At 34.7% G+C, this 23,923-nt stretch overlaps 2 protein-coding genes across 3 annotated transcripts; one reads left to right on the top strand and one right to left on the bottom strand.

Moving 5' to 3' along the window:
• Positions 1-4,486: 4,486 nt before the first annotated feature.
• Positions 4,487-23,267, top strand: LOC149542819 (uncharacterized). Its single transcript, XM_089797711.1, has 4 exons — positions 4,487-4,861; positions 22,021-22,288; positions 22,560-22,664; positions 22,794-23,267. The coding sequence occupies exons 1-4, from the start codon at positions 4,614-4,616 to the stop codon at positions 22,902-22,904; spliced, it is 732 nt and encodes a 243-aa protein (XP_089653837.1). The 5' UTR covers positions 4,487-4,613; the 3' UTR covers positions 22,905-23,267.
• On the bottom strand, positions 13,112-17,569 carry LOC149542820 (uncharacterized). Of its 2 annotated transcripts, none has more exons than XM_089797712.1 (3): positions 14,200-17,569; positions 13,652-14,052; positions 13,112-13,497 (listed from the first exon to the last, which is right to left on the bottom strand). In XM_089797712.1, exons 2-3 carry the CDS (start codon positions 13,769-13,771, stop codon positions 13,429-13,431), a joined length of 189 nt encoding a protein of 62 aa, XP_089653838.1. In that variant the 5' UTR covers positions 13,772-14,052; positions 14,200-17,569; the 3' UTR covers positions 13,112-13,428. Both variants share the same exon structure in this region; 1 of them encodes a protein (XP_089653838.1).
• Positions 23,268-23,923: the final 656 nt, after the last annotated feature.

Genomic DNA, 23,923 nt, shown 5'->3' with positions numbered 1-23,923 from the left:
CAAAATTTTTCTTTATTTTTTAGTTTCAAAAATTAATTTTCTCCCTTACTATTATTAGTGAGAGTCAATAAGATTTTAGTTAAATAGTTTTTTATCATTTCAAAAAATAATAAAAATGTTCAAACTTCAAAAAAAAACTTAGAACCTAATTTTTTTGAATCTTATTGGTTAAACTAATATATTTTATAGTTTTTAATTACATCTAATGGATGGCTATGACAAGAACTAATAAAATAAGAGGTGCATATTTATTTTTCCCTTCATTATTAGTTTCTGCCTTTGGCACGAAACTAATGGAATCATGAGGTCCCATATTAGTTACATAATCTAAAAATTTCAAGATACACTTATGTTTGCAAAAGTTATATTAATTTGCATTTTTTTTAGAATTGAAAAACACAATTTAAAAAAAAAATTATTGGCTCATGATGAAAAAGGCAATAAAAAAATTCAATTTCCTTCAATAAAAAATACAAATATATTTTCTAACATCTCTATTAATGAATGCATTAATTGCAACTTTATCTTTTCCACATTTGTGACAAGTGGATAAACTTAAAAAAAAAAAAACAATCATTTTTATAGAACCTCTATTAATAAATGCATTAGTTGCAACTTTATCTTTTCAATATTTGTGACAAGTGGATAAACTAAAAAAATAAATCATTTTTATCTTTTACCAAACAAATATGTCTAATCAATAATAATTATTCATTTTTTTTTTATTAGCTATAGAGAGATCAAAAAAATATAAACAATCCACCGATAGTCAAGAAGGAGGCATAGCCTCACACCGACGCCAAGGAAGCAAAAATACAATAAGTAAGGATCACATACAACAAAACCCCAAAACAAGGGGGAACCACCGAACTAATGTAAAATGTCAGAATAGGTATCCACCCACGTGGTCCAACCGAGTGGGCCTTCCATCCAAACGATATTATTTTGCTCTTGGATCTAGGATAGCATAAAGATCTGCTCTTGACTGGCTTTATGATTCTTTTTAATGGCTTGATTCAGCTTCCGACAAGTATGCTCGAACACACGCAAATTATCCAATGTCCTCCTCCATTGGTATCCATACTTAAGCTCATAAGAAAAGAACCTAGCTTGACCATCCTTGAGAAATCTTTGAAATTTGTCCTTTTCAGTAATCATGGTGGTTTGAACCTGCAAGAATATTTTAAAATGTGTGAGTTTATGAAAAAACTCAGTAAGAACCCTTGGCTTACCTTGGTACTTTTCCTCATTCTTGCATTTCCAGATCTGCTAAAGAATGTTAGAAGACAACATATTCCAGAAAAAATTAGCATCTTTACTAAGCCCATTAATGTGACCCGTAACAATTTCAAGAATATTCACATTAATGGGATAGTAAAAACCAAAAAGATTCCATATTTCTTTAGCAAAGAGACAATAAAAAAAAAAATGTCTACCAGTATCAAGCAGCTTGCAAATATCACATAAATTAGAATGTTGATTATCTCTATTAATAGGAAGTCTATCAATTAACATAAGCCATTTAAAACATTGAATCTTTGGTTGAACCAGACTTTTCCAAATGTAATTCAGCAATTTATTCCAATTTTTATTATCAAAAGAATATTACCAAATTTTGTTCAAATGAGCAATAATATCCTCATTATGATCAATGATCTTGTATATGTTTTTTGCCTTTAGCTTATCTAGGACAGTTCCATCTAGCCACTTACATTTAAGGTGCCTATAAGAGTCCACATGACAAACAAGAGGAAGGTCATTAGAAGCTTGCATGATTAAATTATAAGTCCTCTTGTGAGATCGGGGCAAATTATGTTTACTCTTAAGATCATCCCACGGTATAAGAATATCATGTTCAAAGATATCAGCAAATTGAGTAATACCAGATTTAGCCTAATATTTGGCTGAGCATCCCTGGTAGAGGGCTAAGGGTTTATTGTTTATACTCAAATTCCACCAAATGGATCTCTCACCATGAAGTTGATAATCATCATAAAACTCCTTATTGGTGATGAACCTTTGGACATGGTCCCAAACACACTATATAGACTTAAAAACAACAGAACCTTGAACAATGGCCAAAAATTTACCAACAATAAGGTCACAGAATGGGAGGTTTTTCCAAGATCTAGCTTTCTTGGGAAAGCCTCTCCAACAGCGCAACGCAGAGCAGAGCCTCTTTAATTCCTTTTTATATTCATTTTTATTTTCCTTACCATGTTCAAATATAGACTTCAATATTTTATATTTTATATTTTAAATATATTTATTACTAGTTTTACATTGATGTTTATTTTTGTAATTTGTAAAATGTTATTCAAATATAGAGATTTTAATCAAATATAGAGTTAAATATATTTCTTATTTTAGACACATTTATTATCTTCTACTATTTTACAATTTTGCTCAAATTTTTTATACCATTAATACTACTCTTGAAACTTACTACATATTTTAGTACTTTGATTTAAGTAATCAACAATGTTTTTTTAATTAAATATTTCAACTTATAATTGAATTGGTAGAAATGAGTAGTTCATTCATATAATATAATTTTTATTGTTATTTATATATTTTTTAAAATAATAAAATTATTAATATTTTTCAAATTCTCTTCAGCTCTCTCTATTATTCTACTTTTACTTATCCTTATAATAACATATCATTCTCTCTTTTAGCTCTTTCTTCGTATAACATTATATCTCATGGGCCATAGGCATCCTTGATATCAACACTAGCTTAGTTATATATATACAGAAAAATATTATGACCGTTTCCATTTTAAAAGACACTTCAACATTTTCCATTAGTTTCTCACTAAACACAAAAAACTAATATTGAGCCATAAGTTTCCATCAGTAAAACATAGAGGTGTTGACAAGATAGAGATCATTGCAAAAGCTACTTCAGTCAACCATAAAAATATGAAGGCAGGAACTTTGGCGAATGCGCCCCTTATTAAAAATATGCATTCAAACAATAAGCATAAATAGTAAAAAACAAGTGCCACTTAGTGGCTAAGTACTTGTCTTAAGTTATGTAGCTATGTATATTTATTTATAATTTATAATATTATTGATATAAAAAACTACATACTACTATAAATTTTTATATAATATAAAAATACATATAAATAATAAGGTGAATAAATCTAATAATACCTTTTTAATGTTTAATATATAGTCTTGGAATATAATTTAATGGACTAAATATATATTTTTCATATATTTTGTAATTTTACATACACAAGAGCTAAATATTCAAATAATTAGGTATTAACTCACACATATCTTTAAATCAATTGATTTATTAAAATATGATGAATATACTTATCCATATTACATTACTTCCTTGATATGTAATGTTAATATAAATTTTTAATTAACTAATTTAATTCTAATGTATTTTTGGTTTATTTATTATCATTCTAGAAATATAAAAAGGATAAAATATTAATTATATTATTGTATTATTATAATATTTAAATTTAATAGTTGTTTATATGAATTTTCTAAACTATTCAAAAATCTATGTAATACAAGATGAAATCATTAATTATAGTATTATAATGTGGAGTTTCAATAATTATCTATATGAATTTTCAAAGTATTTAAAAATCTACTTGCAAAACTAAAAAATTAGAGATAAGAAGAACTAATTTAAATAATTTATAAAGAAAATAAAATATATCTTATGATTACAACTAGCTTATATATGTATATATAAGTCGAGAGATATCCTTTTCGAGGCGCCTATTTTCATAATCCCATAATTTTTATCATCACATATTTATGTGAGTTTAAGAGGTGTGAGGAAATGATTCGAGACTCTTGATCTACCTCATTTTTACTTCCGAAGAACTAATTTAAATAATTTATAAAGAAAAGAAAATATATCTTATGATTACAACTAGCTTATATATATATAAGCCGAGATATCCTTCACGAGGCACCTATTTTCATAATCCTATAATTTTTATCATCACATATTTATGTGAGTTTAAGAGGTGTGAGGAAATGATTTGAGACTCTTGATCTGCATCATTTTTACTTCCATTTCCTCTCTGTAATTTCCACGATTTTAATTATAATTATATTTAGTCTATTTTTATTTTGTTTTTCTGACATGTAAATGATTGTCAATTTTTTTTCAAAATGAAAAATGTTTACATTAAAGATTGCTACCACTGTAGAAAGCCTCTCAGCTTAATAAGAGTCCAAATCATTCATCCAATCAAAATATGGAAAAATAATATATAAATTTTAGAGTTAAAAAATTGACATGTAATTTAAAAAAAACATAATATTATAATAAAAAATATTTAATAAAATAAATTTCAATTAATATTTAATAATATTAAATTTAATAATAACTAGTTAATATGAGTATTAGTGTCAATAGTACGGCTAAGGACTAATGAGAACAAAACGAGAAATACTAGGCCAGCAGTAATGCTTAAAAGGCTTCTTCCGACGACCGAAATTTCAGTACAATTGTGAAATGAGATGCATGGGAGCCGGGTGCAATAGAAAACAGCCAGGGCCCTTTGAAAGTTTAAAGATCTTGCATAAAATGAGCACGCAGTAAGCGCCATTTGATTCAAGGGGAAGGCAATGGAGGAGAGGGTTCGTTCCTGGTTTACACGAGTCAATCCAACTAATCACGGTGAGCAGCAGCAACAGTTTCAGTTACGCCCCGCTTCGCTATTTGCAGATTGGAAGGCCTATGTCTCTGTACCATCGTCATCACAAAATGAGGTGGATGTGGAAGCAGGATCAGCCTCCGAATCCACCTCCGTTGCAGATTCATTGGCTCCTTTTTTCAGATCTGCCAATGAAACCCTCGTGGGCACTTTCGACATGTGAGCCTTTCTCTCTTCATATTTATCTTCATGTATATCTCACAGAAACTATAATTACCCTCCAACCACCAAACAAATCCTCAATTGCGACTGGATCTTTACCTCGAATGAAAATTTCAACATAAATTTAATGATTTCGTAACAGTTGAATATGTTTTTATTATTTTACATACCGAGGTGTGAAAACCGCCCGAGATACGTTTGCAGGCACATCTGGAAAATGCTCCGTTGAAACCTTGCTTTGCGTTTTCTTTCCAAACTTTGAGGGATTTATTATTATTTGGGGAATTCAGAGCTTGTTTGGAGTTGCACTTAGAGCTGAGATGACTTTAAAACACATCTTTTCATATATGCAATGTATTTGGTGAAGTGCTAAATTCATACAGGTACTAAGATGACACTATTAAGCTTAGGATAACATATGGCCGGGAGGCCCCATTAGCATACCTTTTTCTAGTTTTTCGGTTCTGCCATTTTAATTCACCAAGCATGTGCCGTGCTCAGTCCTCACAACGATGGTAATCACTTTACCTTATAAGTAAATTACAGCCTGTGGACTGCACATTATGATAGCTTGGTTAAGCTGCTCTTCACAGAGACTTTTTTTCCGTGGAAACACTTATTATCTTTGAATATTTCCGGATAATGTATGTGTCTGCGTTTAATAATGTATTCAATAATTTGTTTCAGCCTAACTTACCCAAATTTCTGTGAGGGGGACGAGGAAGCGGATTTCACGGGGATATTTTTATATTTTATTTTAAGTAAAGGTTGGAATGGCAGAGGGGATGATAATATTAAAAATAGGAAAAGTTTGAACTTTAAAATAATACAAAAATCTGTATTCATATGATAACATTGATAAATCTAAAATTATTCATCATAAAGATTTAATTTCAAATATATTCATATGATAACATTTTACATAACAGCTGAGTTGAAAGTTTTATTATTGCATATAAAATACAAAGAATTAAGCCGCAAATAATCCACACATCCTAGCTAATGCAGGATACAACAGAGCTTTATGGATTGTTAGTGTTTGTGAAATAAGCATGCAGTGATAAAAACGTGTTTAGTCTATAACGAATGGTTTATTAGGCACTATACTTGCTGAAGGTTTTGTAAATGAGGTAACAAGCTAAGTGGGCTTAGCGTTAGAGGAAACTCCATGGTTAAGTGCACTTGATCTGGAGTAATAGTGCGATGAGTGACCCTCGCGAGAAGGCCTAATGCTTCTCCTATGTCAGCATCAACTAGATGCAATGAGTGCTGTGTTCCATTCGTTCTCATTAGAGATGGGTTGCTGTGAACCACTACTCATAAAACAAGGGTCAATGAGTTTGACCAGAAATCAATACAGGTGAATTCTAAAGCAATATCAGAGCCTGTTTACTCTGTAACAGCAAACAGTCTGAATGGCAATATTAACTCTAGTTTAGCTTTCTACATAGATTGCTTTAACAGAAAGCATCCATAGCATAGACATACAGATGAACTAGTTTAGTCTGCAAAACGCCTCATTTATAGATAACTGCAAAATTTATGTAAAATTTAGTTTGCGTCAAATTGCCCTTGTATTAAACATCAGCAAAATAAAATAGAAATATGGCACAAAACTATGAGGTTTTTATTATGTTATGAAATAAATTAGTAATTAGACTGCTACATAGATCTGTTATGATTCAATTTATTAATTTAGATCACATTACCTAGGCACCAATCATAGAAGCAGGAAGGTTGAGGGTGTTGGAAATTCGTAGCTGCGGAAGCTATCTGCTATACCTGCAATTGTTGTTTTGGTATCATGAATTTGTTCTTCATTTGAAGAGAGTCACTTAAGGAAGATGAATGATACAAGAAAGATGTAGAGTTACATCTTTGAAGAGTCAAGGCTGCAAATGAAGAATCACTGCTATCTTTGAAGTGCCACATGGATCGGAATATGAATAGTCTATCATTCCATGCGATGGTGATTTGGAGTTCTTTGTTGTATCTGTTGTGCGGGCTTGAGGACAATTACAAGATGACTTCTTGTTGTGAAACAGTGATTTTAGTTTTCAGTATCGTCAAATTCCTTTCTTTCTGTTAGTCTACTCAGGAGATTACAAAAGGTACTATCATAAATGTTTTTGCTGTAGGTGTTCAGTGGGATCATTGTCGTGCTGGTTTGTTCTGATATCACTGTGAGCATTTGTACCAAGGTTCTAGTTGGTATTCATTCTGTGATTATTCGGTGTGTAGTATTCTTTTTGTAGTTAAAACTTTCTGTGGTTACTTATCAGTGTTTATTGTTCTATATTATTGTGCTGAGAGCATTTATTATTATTTTGGTTTAAGAGTTTTGTAAAAGAGCAAACTCCTCCATTATTCAATAAAGTGATATTCTTGGTGTGGCTGGTTTGTTTCTTCAAGTTGGAGGGTTTTCCGAGGGTATTTCTTGTTAACTTTTGTCCAGACAAACGTAAACAGCAATAAGAAAGAACAAAAAACAGGAACAAAAAATGCAAGAGATTGTCTTGGAAAAACCCTTCCACTTGAAGGGAAGAACCCAGCCACATCACAAAAATATCGCTTTTATTGATAATAAAAATGTTCAAGTGTACAATGCTTTTCGTTTGATACAATATATAAAGAATAGAGAGACTCTTTATTACCCAATTGAAGGTCTCTACAATGTTCAAATATAAAACTCTTCATATTTCCATATGCATGCCTCTATGCATGATGCATGACACATGACACATGTCTCTTTATATAATATTATCTCAAATTTACTCTTCAGCGAAAGATGACCATAATGGCTATAACGGTCATATTTCTATTTCATAAAATCAGAGATAAAGATCTCTATCACAGCTACAATCTTCAACACTTCCTCTTAGCAAGATAGAGATCTTTACTATGGCAGTCACATATAGCTGCAACCAATATGTCAACGATAAATTCTCATCACATAGATTCTTATAAAAAACATGCTATCTCAACATAAGATAATATATTATAGTAACATAAAATAGAGTCAGACACATGATTTCCACCATGCCTCATCGCAGGGGGTGGAAGAAGGGCTTTTACCCCAAACTTCTACCAAAGAAGAATGCATTTTCACCATCCCTCAGTGCAGATGGTGGATCCACCATAGCTATTCATAGAGGGTGGAACAAGGGATTTCACGTCAAACTTCTCTCACAGAGAACTCATTAACAAGGGATTGCACCTCAAACTTCTCTCATAGAGAAGAGCTCATTAACAAGGGATTGCACCTCAAACTTCTCTCAGAGAGAACTCATTAACAACATATATAGGAGCGATTGCGATTCTCTCTCAATAGAGACTCCCTCCCAACAGGGACAACTTTGATCATGATAATAAGATATCTGATGTAACCTCTCTCTGGAGGTGAAACATCTCCCTTTGAATATGTATTATCAAAGCATTATTAATCTTATTGCTTCTTATTGCATCCTTATGACCATGCATGGGTTTAGCCCATGTTGCGAATTCCGCTCCTAGGGTTCACAAGCTCCCCAACTACTCATTGAGGTGATGCAAAGGATGTAACAATTGAAAGAATTCTTGCATACACTAATGATCCAGCTGAAACATCTCCCTTTGAATATGTATTATCAAAGCAACATTAATCTTATTGCTTCTTGTTGCATCCTTATGACCATGCATGGGTTTAGCACATGTTGTGAACTCCGCTCCTAGGGTTCTCAAGCTCCCCAACTACTCATTGAGGTGATGCAAAGGATGTAACAACTGAAAGAATTCTTGCATACACTAATGATCCAGCCGCTCGCTTTCTCAATCCTTACACCCGCTTACAATGTCATAGTAGCTCATTAATAATAATAACGTTCTTCCAAGCCCTACCATCTTCCATTAAAAAAAAAAAACTCATAGGAAACTATGCACGATAAGGAGGATGAACTATGTGTTGATGTCAGATTTGCACCCCCCTTGTCTCTTGATTATGTTGAGCATGACATTCATAATTAACAACCTTTCCTTATGACAACTTGTGCATTTTGTATTTTATTCTTGCTGTAAACACACACTAGCAATTGCCTACTACGTGGGAAGTAATTATGCTTGTAGTTCTAACAATGCTCTCACACCTGTCAGTAGAAACGTCTTAGGATATATGGTTGATAGTCTTTTAATATGGCTTGTTTTTGTAACAATACAAATCCCTCTTGATTGTGTACGTTTTAACTTTTAACATCGAAGAGGGAGTGGAATTGAGGGATTGCATCCTCAAGATCTATTATGCAATTAGATTCTATTGAAGACTCCAAGTCTCATTCACAAACAATGTCATTCTTTCTTTTGCATCCATGAGATCGAGTCATCGCATGCTCAACAACTCTTGAAGGATGAACAAATAGAATGAATAAGTATACTCCTAAAGGATGAACAAAAAGAATGAATAAGTATGAGAATTGATGCTAGTTGGATGGAATCCCAACAATCATAATTGAAAATACCTCTCAAAGCTAATACATAACACACTCATATTGATGCCATTCGAATGGAATCCCAACAATAATAATTGAAAATACCTCCTGAAGCTAATACAAAACACACTCATTGCTCAACAACTTTAACATGAAAATAACATTGTTACATCTTGAATCCGTCATGGAACAAATGGGTTGAATAAAGGCATTGTAGTGAGCATGGTTTGATTCTTGGTGTCCATAACAAAAATCTCAATGCATTGATAGATGTATTGGCATCCACAACCGGGACCTAGTGTGTTCATTGTTATAATCCGCTTGCTATGGATCTGTCCGCTAGTTGCTTCCAGAGCTTGACTTCTGTGTCTACCTCCACGATGTGGGATAGCATTAGTCTCTAGCTTGTAGTACTTTTGTACTCCAAGGGGTGCATGTACACATGCTCCGTGGTGGCCTTCTTGACGTAAAGAATAATCCGCAGTTATGCTTTTACTGCATGATGTGCTTTGACTTTCCTCTACTCTGAATCTCTATTAAATGCCTTTTATCTCTTGCCTTTCAAGAATGAGGATTTATGCCCAACTTTTAGCAGAATACAAAACCACAAGGCCACAAGAATATAAGTGGAGGAATTAGACATGAAAGAAATTCAGTCAGAAAGAAACTACTTTTATATATTGGACACAAAGGAAGTGCACAATATATATGATAATGAATTGTGTTACTTGGGGATGCATTTCTGCCAAAATTTGACTTGTCCCCGTTATCGGGACGCTCTGAAAACTTTCGGAAACCTTTCCCTTGGTTGTTCCATAAAATTAATGTTTTAGTTTTGATAATTTTTTTTAGATTTCCACTCTCATGTGAACTCTAAAGCAAAATTATTTAACCAAACATTATATGTTAAGGTTCTATAATTTATATAAGCATGCTTTATTCATGTTTTTATATGAATATTTAAAATTTCTCTTATTTTAATATAATTGTTCCCACTACCATCCCCTACTTAGACAAAAAAAATCTCTTGGAAACCTATTTCCCCACCCTCTTGCCCCCTCGTCTCGAAAACATGGGGTAACATGGATAAAGAAACTCTGCTCGCTACATCAAAATAAAAATGCATATCCTTCAATCTTTTATAAACTGTAATATTCTAATAGTGTAAATAAAAGATAAAAGAAAACTTATATGCCCATTATATTGCCACTCCTTTAATGACACTGAAGACATTGACATAACAGGATGTTAAATCTAGAACCTAGAAATCAATAGTGATGAACAACAATAAGGAGGAAACTAAACCAATAAACACTAGAATTATCTTGGGAAAACCCTTCTAGAATAAAGGGAAAAACCCAGCCACACAACAAAAATATATCTTTATTGATAATGGAATGTTCAAGTGTACAATATCCTTTGCTCAATGCAAATATATAACAATAGGAGAGACTCTTCACATTATAACCAAAGGTCTCTTGAGACTCCCATAACTCCTATAATTAATTATAAATTAAGCTCTTAAACTCTTAGAATATTCATGCCCCAATGCATGTGAATGACACATATCATTTACATTTAATAGTACAAATTAAACTTAAAAGTGACCTTTTCAGCTAAACGAAATAATAACGGTAATAACGTTCATATTACCAGAGATAAAGATCTCTATTGCAGCTACCATCTTCAACATAGGAAGAGTGCTCACCCTGCGAATATGGAAGAAACACCAAGTTGTAGAGCCAGGGCCACGAATGCCTAAACAACATCAAATCAAGCATTTTGAGGTAGGACTTGTAGAAAATGCAGAAATTAGATTGTTCACAACCATCTGCTTCCGTGTCTTGTCAATAGACTATGAGCCATATACACTAAACCATATTTGCTATGGTTATTTCACCATTTGACCAAATGGAAGAGATTCCAAAAATACAACCAAGGACGACGACTGAAAATATGTCCTCTGCTGATTGCTCTTCACCATTCGTTAATGGTGACCAACTTCTTTAGCCTCTTCCACCATATTTAACTTGTCTATGATACCATGTTAATTTTTGTCGAGAAATAAAGATAAACACCAATAAGAAAGAACAAAAATAGGTCCAAAAGACAAGAGATTATTCTGGTCCTTCCATTTGAAGGGAAATGTTACATCCCAAGTTTTGGCTTAATTATAAATATCACTTTATAGCAGTTGAGGCTTCATGCGAAGTTGAGTGATTGGTTAAATTAATTATTCCTTATGATTTCATGTGAAAATGAAATATTGGTTAAACGTTACAATGTTATATGAATTGGAAATGGTTGACTAATATGAATATATGCTATGATAATTTTGATTTCATAAAATGATGAGAAATAAGTTATTATTATGATAAATTTCTCTTGTAGGAATGTGACGAAGGGGGGAAGCATTGCCAAAAAGGGAAATGGGCATGAGGACACCACTTGCCATTGAGTTAATGTGTATTGGTCCTAAACCACCATGGCCGAGGAAACGGGTATGGGTCCTAAACAGTGTAACGAGACTCGGACTCAACTCGGACTCAGTAAGGGTAACTTGACTCGTGACCCGGCTCTGACTCGTGACCTGGCTCGGCGATGACTCGGAAAAGTGAAAAAATCTCGAAATTTTTAGATTTTTTAGGATTTAAAGAACATTCCATGCACCCATTATTGAATAAAGCATAAAGACACAATAACATCATTAAATAGAAGATAATTTGATCATAATGCACATACTTAAAGTTAAAACTTAAAAGTCAAACATTGATTACATAAGTACAATACTACAAACTTACAAAGGTAAATTGCTAAAAGTAAATACTATATTACTAGTAATTAAAGTCAAACTAAGATAAATCCATGCAAACCATCAAAATGTATATGTATTATCATTTATGCATTATGAAATCTAACACATCAAGATTCAATAGTCATCATCAAATTCAAATGTTCCAAATGCTGATCATATATTAAGTTAAACAGTTAAACAAAAAGTTAAAACAAGACTATAAGTCTACAGCTATGGCTCCTAGTCAGAGTCCTTATCATCATCGTCATCCTCATCGTCATCCTCATCCCCAACCTCAGCCTCAACCTCAGGTTCAGTATAATCTATAAAATGCCTCTTAGTAAGGTGTCTAAGGTAGGTCCTGGATGTCTCAGTAGCCATAGCATTGACTTGTGAGGTGCCTCTAGGATCAATTGTACTCTCTGCCTGTGGCTCTGCCAATGTCTGTGAGGTGCCACTAGGAACAACTGGAGCTCTTTGGTCCTCTGCTGCCCATAGCCACAGCCTCAGCCTGGCCCTCTCTATTTGCCTGGTCAAGCCACTGTAGGTTCTCATCATCAAAGGCAGGATTAGTAGCCTCAGTGATCCAATCAGACTCTGGATCAACCTCCTCTAGAGTAATCAGAGAGGTATCACTATCCAAAATCTCCCTGATCCTAATGCGCAGGTTGTAGTGCACAAAGACTAGACTATTCATTTTCTGCACAGACAACCTGTTACGCCTCTTCGAGTGGATGTGCTCGAATATGCTCCAGTTGCGCTCACATCCAGAAGCGCTACTTGGCTGGCTCAAAATGCGGATGGCGATTTGCTGAAGGTTTTTGGTTGAAGGCCCAAACATTTGCCACCATCTATCTGAATTTTGAAAAAAGGAAGACAAAACAATATTAATCTCATTTCAAAATTTGAACTTTAAGTTTAAAGCTAGAAATTTAGAAATTAGATTGTATAAGGCTTAAGCTGCAATCTTTACCTGGCTGCAATTTGTACGACCTTCTTTGCAAATTTGACTTGAAAAAATGGGCCTTGATGCATTATAATTTATTATAGGCATCCATCTCAAGCAATATATCTGTGGGATTAGGGGACATCTTCGATATCACTGTGTATAGGCCACTAAGAACCTCCTCATCTGCCTTGAAATCATCACGGAAACAATATGCCGGATTGAGGTAATAGGCTGCTGCGTGGATGTGCTTATGAAGCTGATTTTGCCATCTCCTATCAATTATGTCCCAAATAGGGCCATAGTTTTCCTCAACTCCTACGTATTTGGCCTTAATAGTCTCCTTGACCCTATCCATGCCCTCCTAAATGTAGCCCATAGAGGGCTTCTCGCCATCAGCAACTCGTAGGAGGGCTACAAGGGGCTCGGTGATCTACAAAACAATTAAACAAAAAACAATTTCGTGAATGATGAAACTTTGCAAAGTTGCACAATGAAAAATAAAACAAAAATATGTATAAGATAAATTAATTTATAAAATTTTAAGACTTACGCTTTTAAAATTTAAAATTTAAAATTTGAATTACCTCCACAATCTTCGAACATGGCTCCCAAAAATCATCATCATCATAAATGCATTTTGTTGCATCTATCCCTGCAGGGCTGCTGGCAAAGGAGGAGGAACTCCATTCTGGACCAACAAACATGCACCTCAACTCTAACCTTGAACTCAGCAAGGATTATAGTGTGATCAAGTTAGAGGCAAATCTTGTGATAGTAGGATGAGCCAACTCCTTTCCTTTCGTGTATTTCCTCATAGTGCTGAGGACCAAGGCATGATTATAGATGAACTTACAAAGATTTTTGGCCTTGGTAACACATGATTTCACCCATACAAGCTTGCCAATATCCTCTAACATGAGGTCGATGCAATGGGCCACACATGGAGTCCAAAAGATTTTTGGGTGTCTCTCCATCAATAGTTTTCCTGCAGCAATTTAAAATTAGTTAGTAGTCTTAGTAAACAATGAAATTTTTTGATGCATCAAAAAACTTTTAATTTTCAAAATTTAATGAAAAACTAAAACAAATTTTTTAGAAGTAGAACTTAGAAAGTTAGAAGTTCAAATTTTACCTGCAGCAACATAATTAGCTGCATTATCTGTCACCACTTGAACAACATTGTCTTCCCCCACCTCCCTTATGACCTCCTCAATAGTCTCACATAAGAATTTTGCATTTTTCACACATGAGGAAGCATTTATGGACCTCAAAAACATGGCGGATCCTGAAAGTGAAAATTAAACAAAATAATTATCATTCAAGAATCAATACTCAATAAAACAAAATTTTCGTTATTCAATAATAGTATACATTAAATTTTAGACTTCAAGAAGTAGAGCATGATGAATTACCTCCGCTAGAAACAAGAAAATTTAGGAGGGTTCTGGACCTCCTATTTGTCCATCCATCCATCATGATGGTACACCCCTTTTGGCTCCAAATCTTTTTGTGGTCATCCAACACAAGTTTCATCTCCTCAACCATATCTAGCAAGAGGGGGCCACTCAACTCATCTTCAGTGGGGGCTTTGAACCTCGCACCACAGATGGAAACTGCATCAATCATCCCCTGCCAATAAAGAGTCCTATTACATTTATAAAAACATTTTAATTAACATATTTCAAATTCTCAACATCAAGTTAAAAGTATAAAATTGAATATAAATTTTAAAACTTAAAACGTAAAACAATCAAATATAAATGAAGTTGAAAACTTGAAGTACCTGGCTGCTATAAATGGAATGTCGCAGAAAAACCAAAATTTGCAAATTGCTCTTACTCCAGCATCATGTATCTCCCTATTCCAGCCCATGCTCTCAAGTGAGGGTTGTGCACCAGGAGTGGTACGCGGTACAAAAAAATTGTCCAACTTACTAGATTTTTTGACTCTAGGACGAAAGGTAAAGCCAACACTACTAGAAGGGGCAGTAGCAGTAGCATCACTAGAAGTGCAAGGAATAGATGTAGAAGAAGCATGAGCAACAGAAGCACTAGGACAATAGGGGGGACGGGAAGAATCTTCTCCAACACAGCTTACTGACTCAGAAACATTTGCAGATGAGCGTGGAAGGGAACTAGAACCAATCTGAGCTAACTCTTCTAATTGTTTTCTTTTTAATTCATTTTCTTGTTCATATTTTTCCAAGGCTACATAACAAAAACGTTGAGCCTCAACAGTTGCAGCTCCACAAGGCTCAGTATCATGACCACGTATGCCAGCAATATGGTATTTTAATCTATTTATCCCCCCACTATTAATGATTTTGCAAAATAGGCATTTTGTTTGAGTTCTCTTTCTACCCAGAAATTCTATGGTGAACTTCCAACACTCATCTTTTTTGTTGCCTTTAGAGAGCTTGGGTTTTTTACCTCCAAAAGCCATTATGACTTAATTAAGGAAAAATGTAAAGGTTGCTGCAATAAGACTTTTTAGACCAAATATTACTATTTCAGCATTACATTTTATGAAGATCTAAAGTAAAAAAAAAAACTCATAAACAAACAAAAAAAATTCATGCAAAAAACCCATAAGCATAGACAAAAAAATCATCAAAATCTAAACAATCAAGTCTTACCTCTTTCAAATGCTTTGGGAAGTTTTGAGAAGAGCTCCTATAAACTCCTTGATGATCTAAATGCAAGCTCCAATGTCACAAATGCAAGCTTTTCTCCTCCTCCTTTTAGCTGGTTGCAAAACAAGAAAATTCTATTTCTCTTCTACCTCTCTCTCTCTTTCTTCTTTTCACTATAGACTGTACTGGGAGCCCTTTTAGGGTTATATGAGTGAGAAATGTAAAAAAAAACATTAAAAAAACTTGTAAAAATATATATTTTAATTGCCGGATTTCAAGCCTATCGCGGCCGGGTCAAGATGGGCTGGGTCTCGCGAGTCACTCCTCGTGACTCTCCGCTTGCAGGTCACGAGTCATTGTGACTCGGCGAGGTCAGCTCGGCTTGCTGACTCGCGTGACTCGTGTGACTTTTCCCGAGTTACGTTACCCTGGTCCTAAACCACCATGGCCGAGGAAAAATGGACTAGGCAAGCAAGGGTAATCACCATGAGCTAACTGGTTCAACACATTGTAATATATGTAAATATAGTAGGAGTATTAGTATAATAAATTATAAAGAATAAAATTATTATTTTCATCCTAATGTCAATATTTTATAAAGTTATTATTATTTTTCCAACCTTGGCAATGATTTTAATATTATATCATGAGCAGCCATATTTCTTATACTTTCTTCATCGGCCCCTTATATATTTTTTGGTGACCTTTTTAATTTTAAAATATTGCCACATATGTTGCTTATGGCTCTTTGTTTTTTAACTCTTTTTGCCACCTTTTACCTTCTTTCTCATGATCGGGCATGCAACCGAGAGAGACAAGATTTTATATGTGCTGTCATCTCTAATGAAATCATTCACTACACCATATCAGAGATATCACAGTTCCATATTGCTTCACAGTCACATATTGCCAGCAATTCTTTTCATACTACTTCGAGTTGCATACATTTGCAACTCCATTGCCTTGGTTATAAAAGTTTGTGACTAATCATCATATGTCAAAAGGCATCTTTGGGACCTTCTCCAAGTTGGAGTTGTTGAACTTTAATTTGACTAATCTAATTTTAATTGTTAATATACATGACACGTATTTTTTTATCCCATGTTAGCTTGTTGAAACTCAATTGCATTTCACTTAAGATGACAACTTGTGAACGTGTGAGAATCATTGAGTTCTATGGCTATCAACAACTTGTGTAGTGTATGGAGGTAGTCAAGCACGTGAAGAGCCCAAAAAGTATAAGGATTGATCCTAAATGATGAGTGGTCGCCTTGTGTGGAATATGTTTTGAGTTTCATTGAGCCCATAATTAATTGCTTAGTTAAATTAATATAGTTTGCCATGTTTGGGTGAAATCTATGATGCCATGGACTCTGTGGTAGACAAAATAAGAAACATAATAGAAGCAAAGGAACTTGACTTAACATAAACTTTTTCTGGAAATGTGCAAAAGATTGTCATTGGTCATTAGAACAAGATGACCACCACATAACATCTTGTAGCATTTTCTTTTACGCCAAAGTATTATATCACAGCTATGCTTTCCTTGCCGACAAGTGTGCTACCATGTAGGGAAGATAAGGTTGCTAGTAGCTACAAAGCTGCATTTAGAAATACATGACAATATTGAAGTGTCATCTTGAGTGAGTTTAGCCACTTCATGTCTTCAAGCAATCACTATTATCTCTCTTTAAACCAAATGTGAGAAAGATGCTTGCGATTGGTGGTACATACACAGACTACTTGCAGCCTTTTCCAATTAAATATCTCACTCAAGTATGTAGATTTTTTATATTTAATTTTTAGTTTTTTCAAAACATAATAATATAATTTTATAATTATGTTTTGCATTTATAAAATAAAATACTAAGAGCTGTATGTAAATTGAATAGTTTGCAATTTCCTTAGTTGAGCACGATTCAATACATACTCTATTCACTCAATCAAGCTCAGCCACTGTGAGTGCAAAAAACAAAACAAAGGATTTGGTCTATGCACACTCTAACCTTCATCTCCTGTCCCATATGACATCTAAATGCAGTGAGGGTGTGACAAGAAATTGGGATCTAAATCCTGAGTGTGCTAATTTAGATGCTACAATTGCACAGCTTGCTGAAGTCTATAGATGGGCCAGCTTTGCATGACATAGCCTAATGTTGACTGTGATGCTTTTATTGAAGAACGACATGAAGATAGTTACATATTGATATTAATTTTGAAACTCCAGTGTCTAATAACATTTTGATTTCACAAATGGTTGAACTATGAATTTATGAGTATTTTTTATTTTTTCAAATTATGAATATATGGCAAACCTGTATCTGTGCCCAAAAAGTTCTTTTTGCCATGCCACTGTATTGGGTCCCTGTATCCATACTTGCGTCCATTCCACAACCAGTAACTTAACATCATTTTATACATTTAATTCAACCAAGGTTTCCAGTGTCATACTTACATTTTGATATTCAATTGTGTGTGTGGTTCAGCAGTTCCTTTGCTCTTGGATAGAATGTTATGTGTATTTTAAATCTAGGATGCTTGAGAATTTACATTAAGTCTTTTAAGTGAGGCTTGCTGAAACTTGCTAAGCCATATAGGCATATGGAGTTTGAGGATTTATGTCAGATTTATTTATGTCATCCTGTATCTCCATCCTCTGTTTTCCCAGATTAATTGGCCTTAAGAGTGTGTTCCACCAGCCAGATGCTCTCATTTATATGCAGTTACAAGACATTTTCAGACAACCACACTGCTTCACGTTTTTGCAATAGAAAGTGTTTGAATTTAATAAATTTGATTGTCTATTGCTCTTTCTGAGATTTCACACTTTTAAATGGCATTTGCAACATGTTCAAAGTGCACAAAGGCCTCCTCTTAGGATCCAGTATCTACTAGGATTTGGACTCTTGTGCTCAAAGACTTCATGAATGACTATTTGTTGAGAACTCATCCTGGTATCCAGGATTACAGGATGCATTGAAGCATTTCCGAAGCACACAAACAGAGGTTACGATTCTATCTTCTCGTACTTCAAAAAAATCCAACAGTTGAGGTTCAAGAAACATTAAACAGTGTTGTATGAGCCGTTTGTGCCAGTTGAGGCTGTCAGAGGTGCTTCCTGCTCATTGACCATTTTGAAATCACTCCAAGATTCCTAGTTCTGGTGTAGTTAGGGTTACTGCTGCTGTGAAGTTTGGTATCCGCTCCCCCCTTCCCCCTCCCATCCTGCCTATTTTTAGTGTTGGTGGAAAGAGCTATACTCAGGCTAGTAAATTTGCTCCTTCAAAGGTGAGAGCATATCCCATTGCTTGTGCCAAGACCTATTCTGTGGTTCGTGGCTTGGAATTGGTGGAAAATGTGGATTTCTGCCAACTTTGCAGGTTGGTGTGTAGATTTGCTGCTCTGTGACCCTCCCTTCTGGATCTGCACTGCATGGAGTCTTGGAGATCGTTAGTCTCTGATAAACATCGAGCTCTTTCCTTGCGCAAAAGGTTTTTTATTGCTGTTTTTACTTTTGAGGGCAAGTGTGACTTCTATATTGAGCAGACTATAGATGTGGGGAAATCACTCTCTCTAGGCCAAAACTTTGGATGGTCTCCTTCAACCCTCTTATTGAAGTGCTCAACATGCGTGTAGTGTGGGTTCATCTCCCAAATCTTGTCCTTCATTGTTTGAAGAATTCTTTCTTTGAGGCCATAGGCAAATTTATTAGTCATTTTTAAAAGGTGGATGTGGCTATGACTAAGGTGAGCCGATCTACTTCTGCTTACATTTTGGTTGACTATGTTGTTTCATGGTCGGGGACATGCTGTGGACCCAATTGTTGGATTTTGAGGGCCTTCCCTTCAGATGTAGGCAGTGGCTGTCTAGCCACATATTGTTCCCTTTTGTGTTGTAAAGTTGCTGCTACATGGTGGAAGGACGCAAATGATATTCATTTGACTGTCCTGGCTTCTGACTTTTCCTGTGATGACACTCTTCAGGCTGATGATGTCTCCCCCTTAGGTGATGCTCCTTCTGTTCTGACCTCCTCTATCTGAGTGGATCTGTCTCTAGCCCTTGTTGCTATTCAATCGCCCTGGTGGTGTTAACCCTTCTTCGATCGCTTCTGCTTCTGATATGCTCCAGCTTGTGGCTGCTAAGGTTCAACGTTGTCAGCGCACTGGTCCTGTTGATGGTGTTAATTCTCTCTATGGGGATCCCATCATCTTGTGTTGGAGATTTTGCTGAATGTATCACATGGATGGTTTTTCGCTGACAAAGCAAGAATCACTGTGCAGTTTCTCATCTCCTCCCATTGCTGCAGATAAGGTGTGTACCTATACTTGATGTGCTTTTAGTCTGCTGCCAGTGGTCTTCTCTTGGCCTTGTTATAAATATCTGTTGTTTTTATGCCTTTGGGCTGTGGTTTTGTAAGGGACAGCACCCTTATTTTGCCACTTTTAATAATTAAAAACATTCCGTACTCAAGTTTCTGTGATTGCACACTGCACTATGGCATTTTCTTAAATATATGGTTAGACTGTAAACTCCCAGGTATGAAGACCTAAAGGACTAAACATTTGGAATGCTTGAGAAGACCCCTCTTGAGCACTACATAAAGTTTCAAATCTTTAAAAAAATCATTTCCAAGTGTGTTGTTTTTAAAGGCCAACTCTGCTCATTTATTTATGAAATTTCCTTTACAGACTTGGTAACTGATTAACATTCACAGTATTTTTCATAGAGCAATAAGATCATAGGCTCCATACACATATAAATTAAATAACCACCTAGTTTTGGGAGAAAATCCTCATGGGTAATAAAACAATCTTTGATAATGTAAATGCATATACAAACAATTTGTTTGCAAATGAATGGCTCAGAATCTCAGATTACTCCATGTGTTTCACTTTCGTAATGCTCCACAACTTGTGCAGCTGCTTAATGCAATGGCAGCAATAAATTACTCTAAGCACAATGTAGAAACAGCAGTTAACTTACAATAACCATCTAATCACTACTTATGCTACGATATTCTATGAAGGAATCTTATTTCATGCATTGAAGATTGCATTTATAATCTACAGTCTCACTGATAGCCCATATAAATAGAAAAAGAAATTGAGGGATGAAACTATCACAATTTGTGAAAAAAAGATCAATTGAGATGATCATAATATATATTAACCATTATGGGATTGGGGAGCCTCTTTACTGTTGGAGCTATATTGATTTGAAGATATCCTTCTCATAGTTTGTATGCCATTGTCTGTTTCCATCATGCAGTGGTGAAGCTGCTATAGAGTAGCTGCATGCATCATACTGTCAGTCAATTATTGACTACGAAGTACTAATTTGCAATTATGTATGTCCTCGGCATCTGTACGTGAAAAACTAAAGAGCTTCTTCACCTTTTATCATCAGAAGTTTTTCTTTGGCTCCTCTTAAGCAGATGCCGTTCTGTTACACTTTCTCATATAGATGTTTATGCTAGTACATAGGATTTATGATCAGTTAATAATGGGGAATGATATGCCTGATGTTTTGGAAAGCTTGCATGAGAATTTGGTGTGTGTATTTAATTATACTCCTTGCCATAGGTATTGGTTGATTGGACTTCACTGACTTCCTTGTAGTGTTTCCAATGAGTCCAATGCCAAATTGCTCAATGAATAAACATATGAACTATCTACCTTAAATGTTATTTGCTTATAATTTGTATCAGCTATAGTACCTCCTTTATGAGCTACATATTAAAACGCTTGAAAGTATAAACTGAAATAGTTTGCTAATCTCATCGAAGAAATCTTGGAGACCATTGATTGTTTTGTTTGCCATTTTATTGAGAAGCTCATTATTCAATCACAACTTGATGTAGATAGTCCAGATTGAATATGATCATGTTTGTAAATTTTAGGTCAACAGTTATTTTCATATATTTTAAGTTTTTATAGTGAGATCTTTTTTGCTTGTTATTATATAGTAGCAGAGGCCTTTGTTACTTGTATTATTCCATGAGACTATCTATAAATATATATTCCAATGTCTCATCTAACCAGTGTTATTGCTGCCACAGAAAACTTGGTTATAAACTACGTTTTTAGTTATGATATCCTATCAAATTTCAATGATTGCAACTAAACAATTGTGACAGATACATCCCTTGTCATACACCAAAGAGTGGAGTAGCTTAAAATGGTACCACTAGTCAGCACAAGTAGCTTTAATGTACAACCAAGACAAACCTATATTAGAGCTCGTCTTAATTTGTTATAATTAGAAACTGAAAACTCCACAGTTCTGATTCTCATTCCTTTCTTTCCTCATTATTTTTGTCAGAGTATCAAAGGGAGTGCGGGACTTACCAGGAAATGTTCAATCAGCTGCCAACACTTTTCCTTCAGGAAAAGCCCTCGTGTACTTTGGGCTGCTGATGGCAACGGGCATTTTTTTCATCATCATGGCGCTGTTATTGTTCCTTCCAGTCATTGTTCTGATGCCTAAAAAATTTGCATTAAGCTTTACACTCGGCTGCCTATTTATTATTCTTTCTTTCTTTGCATTGAAGGGCCCCAAAACTCAGCTACTTCACATGGTCTCCAAAGAGGTAGTTTCTTATTGTCACCTTATATAATCAACTAATTTAGATTTCAGTATCAATGAATTGCTTTTCTGTTTTGCCCATAGGCCTTTTTAATGGACTCAATGTCAGCCCTTTCATTGGGCTTATCTTGATTGGCCAGTCCTGGATGCTTTTTTTACTTGCAAGATAGGAGTTTACAGTAACTATTATCGAAGGAATTTTCTTTCTAATAGTACCATCTCATTGCAGCCTTCAAGCACCTAATACTCTGGCTCTGTGACATGGTATTCTGCAGAGATTGCCATTCACCATTGGATTTGTTGCGAGTATGGTGGTTACAATTTATGTATCTATGTTTCTCCACAGCTATATTCTTTCTGTGATTTTCTCTGGTGTACAGGTTTCTTTCTTTTCCATTCTCTCACATGTTTTGTAGTGGACAAGGAGAAAGGATTCTTGAGATTCTCAAGTTGTGAATGAAAGTATATGCTTTTGTGTGATCACTGTGTAACCTTATTTTTCTTTACAGGTTCTGGCATTGGTATATTATGTTATTTCATACTTTCCAGGAGGTTCCGCTGGTCTGAAGTTTCTTACATCAAAAATTACCTCCTCAATAATGAAATGTTTTGGTCAGTGATGTATATGCCATCTGAAGCTTTAAGTTGTATTTGAGAACTCAAAGCTGTTTGTGGAAGAAGTGCTAAACTTCTTGTTAGATTTCGTGTATTACTCACAGAGAACCCAGGTACAATCAGAATGCTATATTTTTACGGTTGTCACAGTGTTTTGTTCATGTTGTGCTTTGAACAATACCTCTATGGGATTTGCTAGAGAGTTTTGAGCAAAAGAGCCCCATGAATGGAAATTCAGATCTGTCAGAAATCTTTCATGTATAATTTCCTAAGAAGTTGATCATAGAAGGTAATTGCTTCTTCAGCTTAAATAATGTAAAAATTATGATTACTGCAGCATCCTTATGGGAAATTCCATCTTGTTACTACAGGCAACTAGAATACAGGTTCTGTTTATGCTGGTTTCCATATTCCCTCATTCATTTTGCTACTAAGGCCATACCTTCAAAATAATACGTTTCTGGGTTCTCAATTTTGTATAATTTACAACAAAAGTTTAGGGCAAAACAGTGTGACAGGAACTATAGAGATTCTGTTTTGGAAATTAGACAACAGATGTAATTGATAGAAGTAAACATAATTGGGTATATTGCATGTAGTGTACTGAGTATTGCACTGGCATGATTAGCACATTATTGTCCAATTTTCGCTGTTTGCCAAGCAGATAACTGCAGGCCACGGTCACTCTCAGATGTTTACTAGTTGAATTCATAAATGGCAGGCTGTTTCTATATGAAATGAAAATTGGCTGGTATGATGGATGAGATTGAATGCGCTTCATTTGATTCTCAATATTAAACTATGTTACCCCAAGGGACGTGGGGATGGGGAAATGGGTTTCCGGGACAGATTTTTTTTCCGGAGTAGGGGACGGCAGTGGGAACAGCTATATAAAAAGTAAGAAAAATTTAAAATATATAGGGAAATTTTAAATATTCATATAAAAACATGGATAACGCATGCTTCTATAGATTATAGAACCTTAACATATAATGTTTGTGTTAAATAATTAAACTTTAGAGTT

The sequence above is a fragment of the Cupressus sempervirens genome, chromosome 8 (assembly GCF_028749045.1).
Source record: "Cupressus sempervirens isolate cs-2001-9-10 chromosome 8, ASM2874904v1, whole genome shotgun sequence".
In the NCBI taxonomy this organism is placed as follows: Eukaryota; Viridiplantae; Streptophyta; class Pinopsida; order Cupressales; family Cupressaceae; genus Cupressus; species Cupressus sempervirens.
The sequence above is the reverse complement of the archived record's forward strand: the minus strand, read 5'-3'. Positions and strand labels throughout refer to the sequence as shown.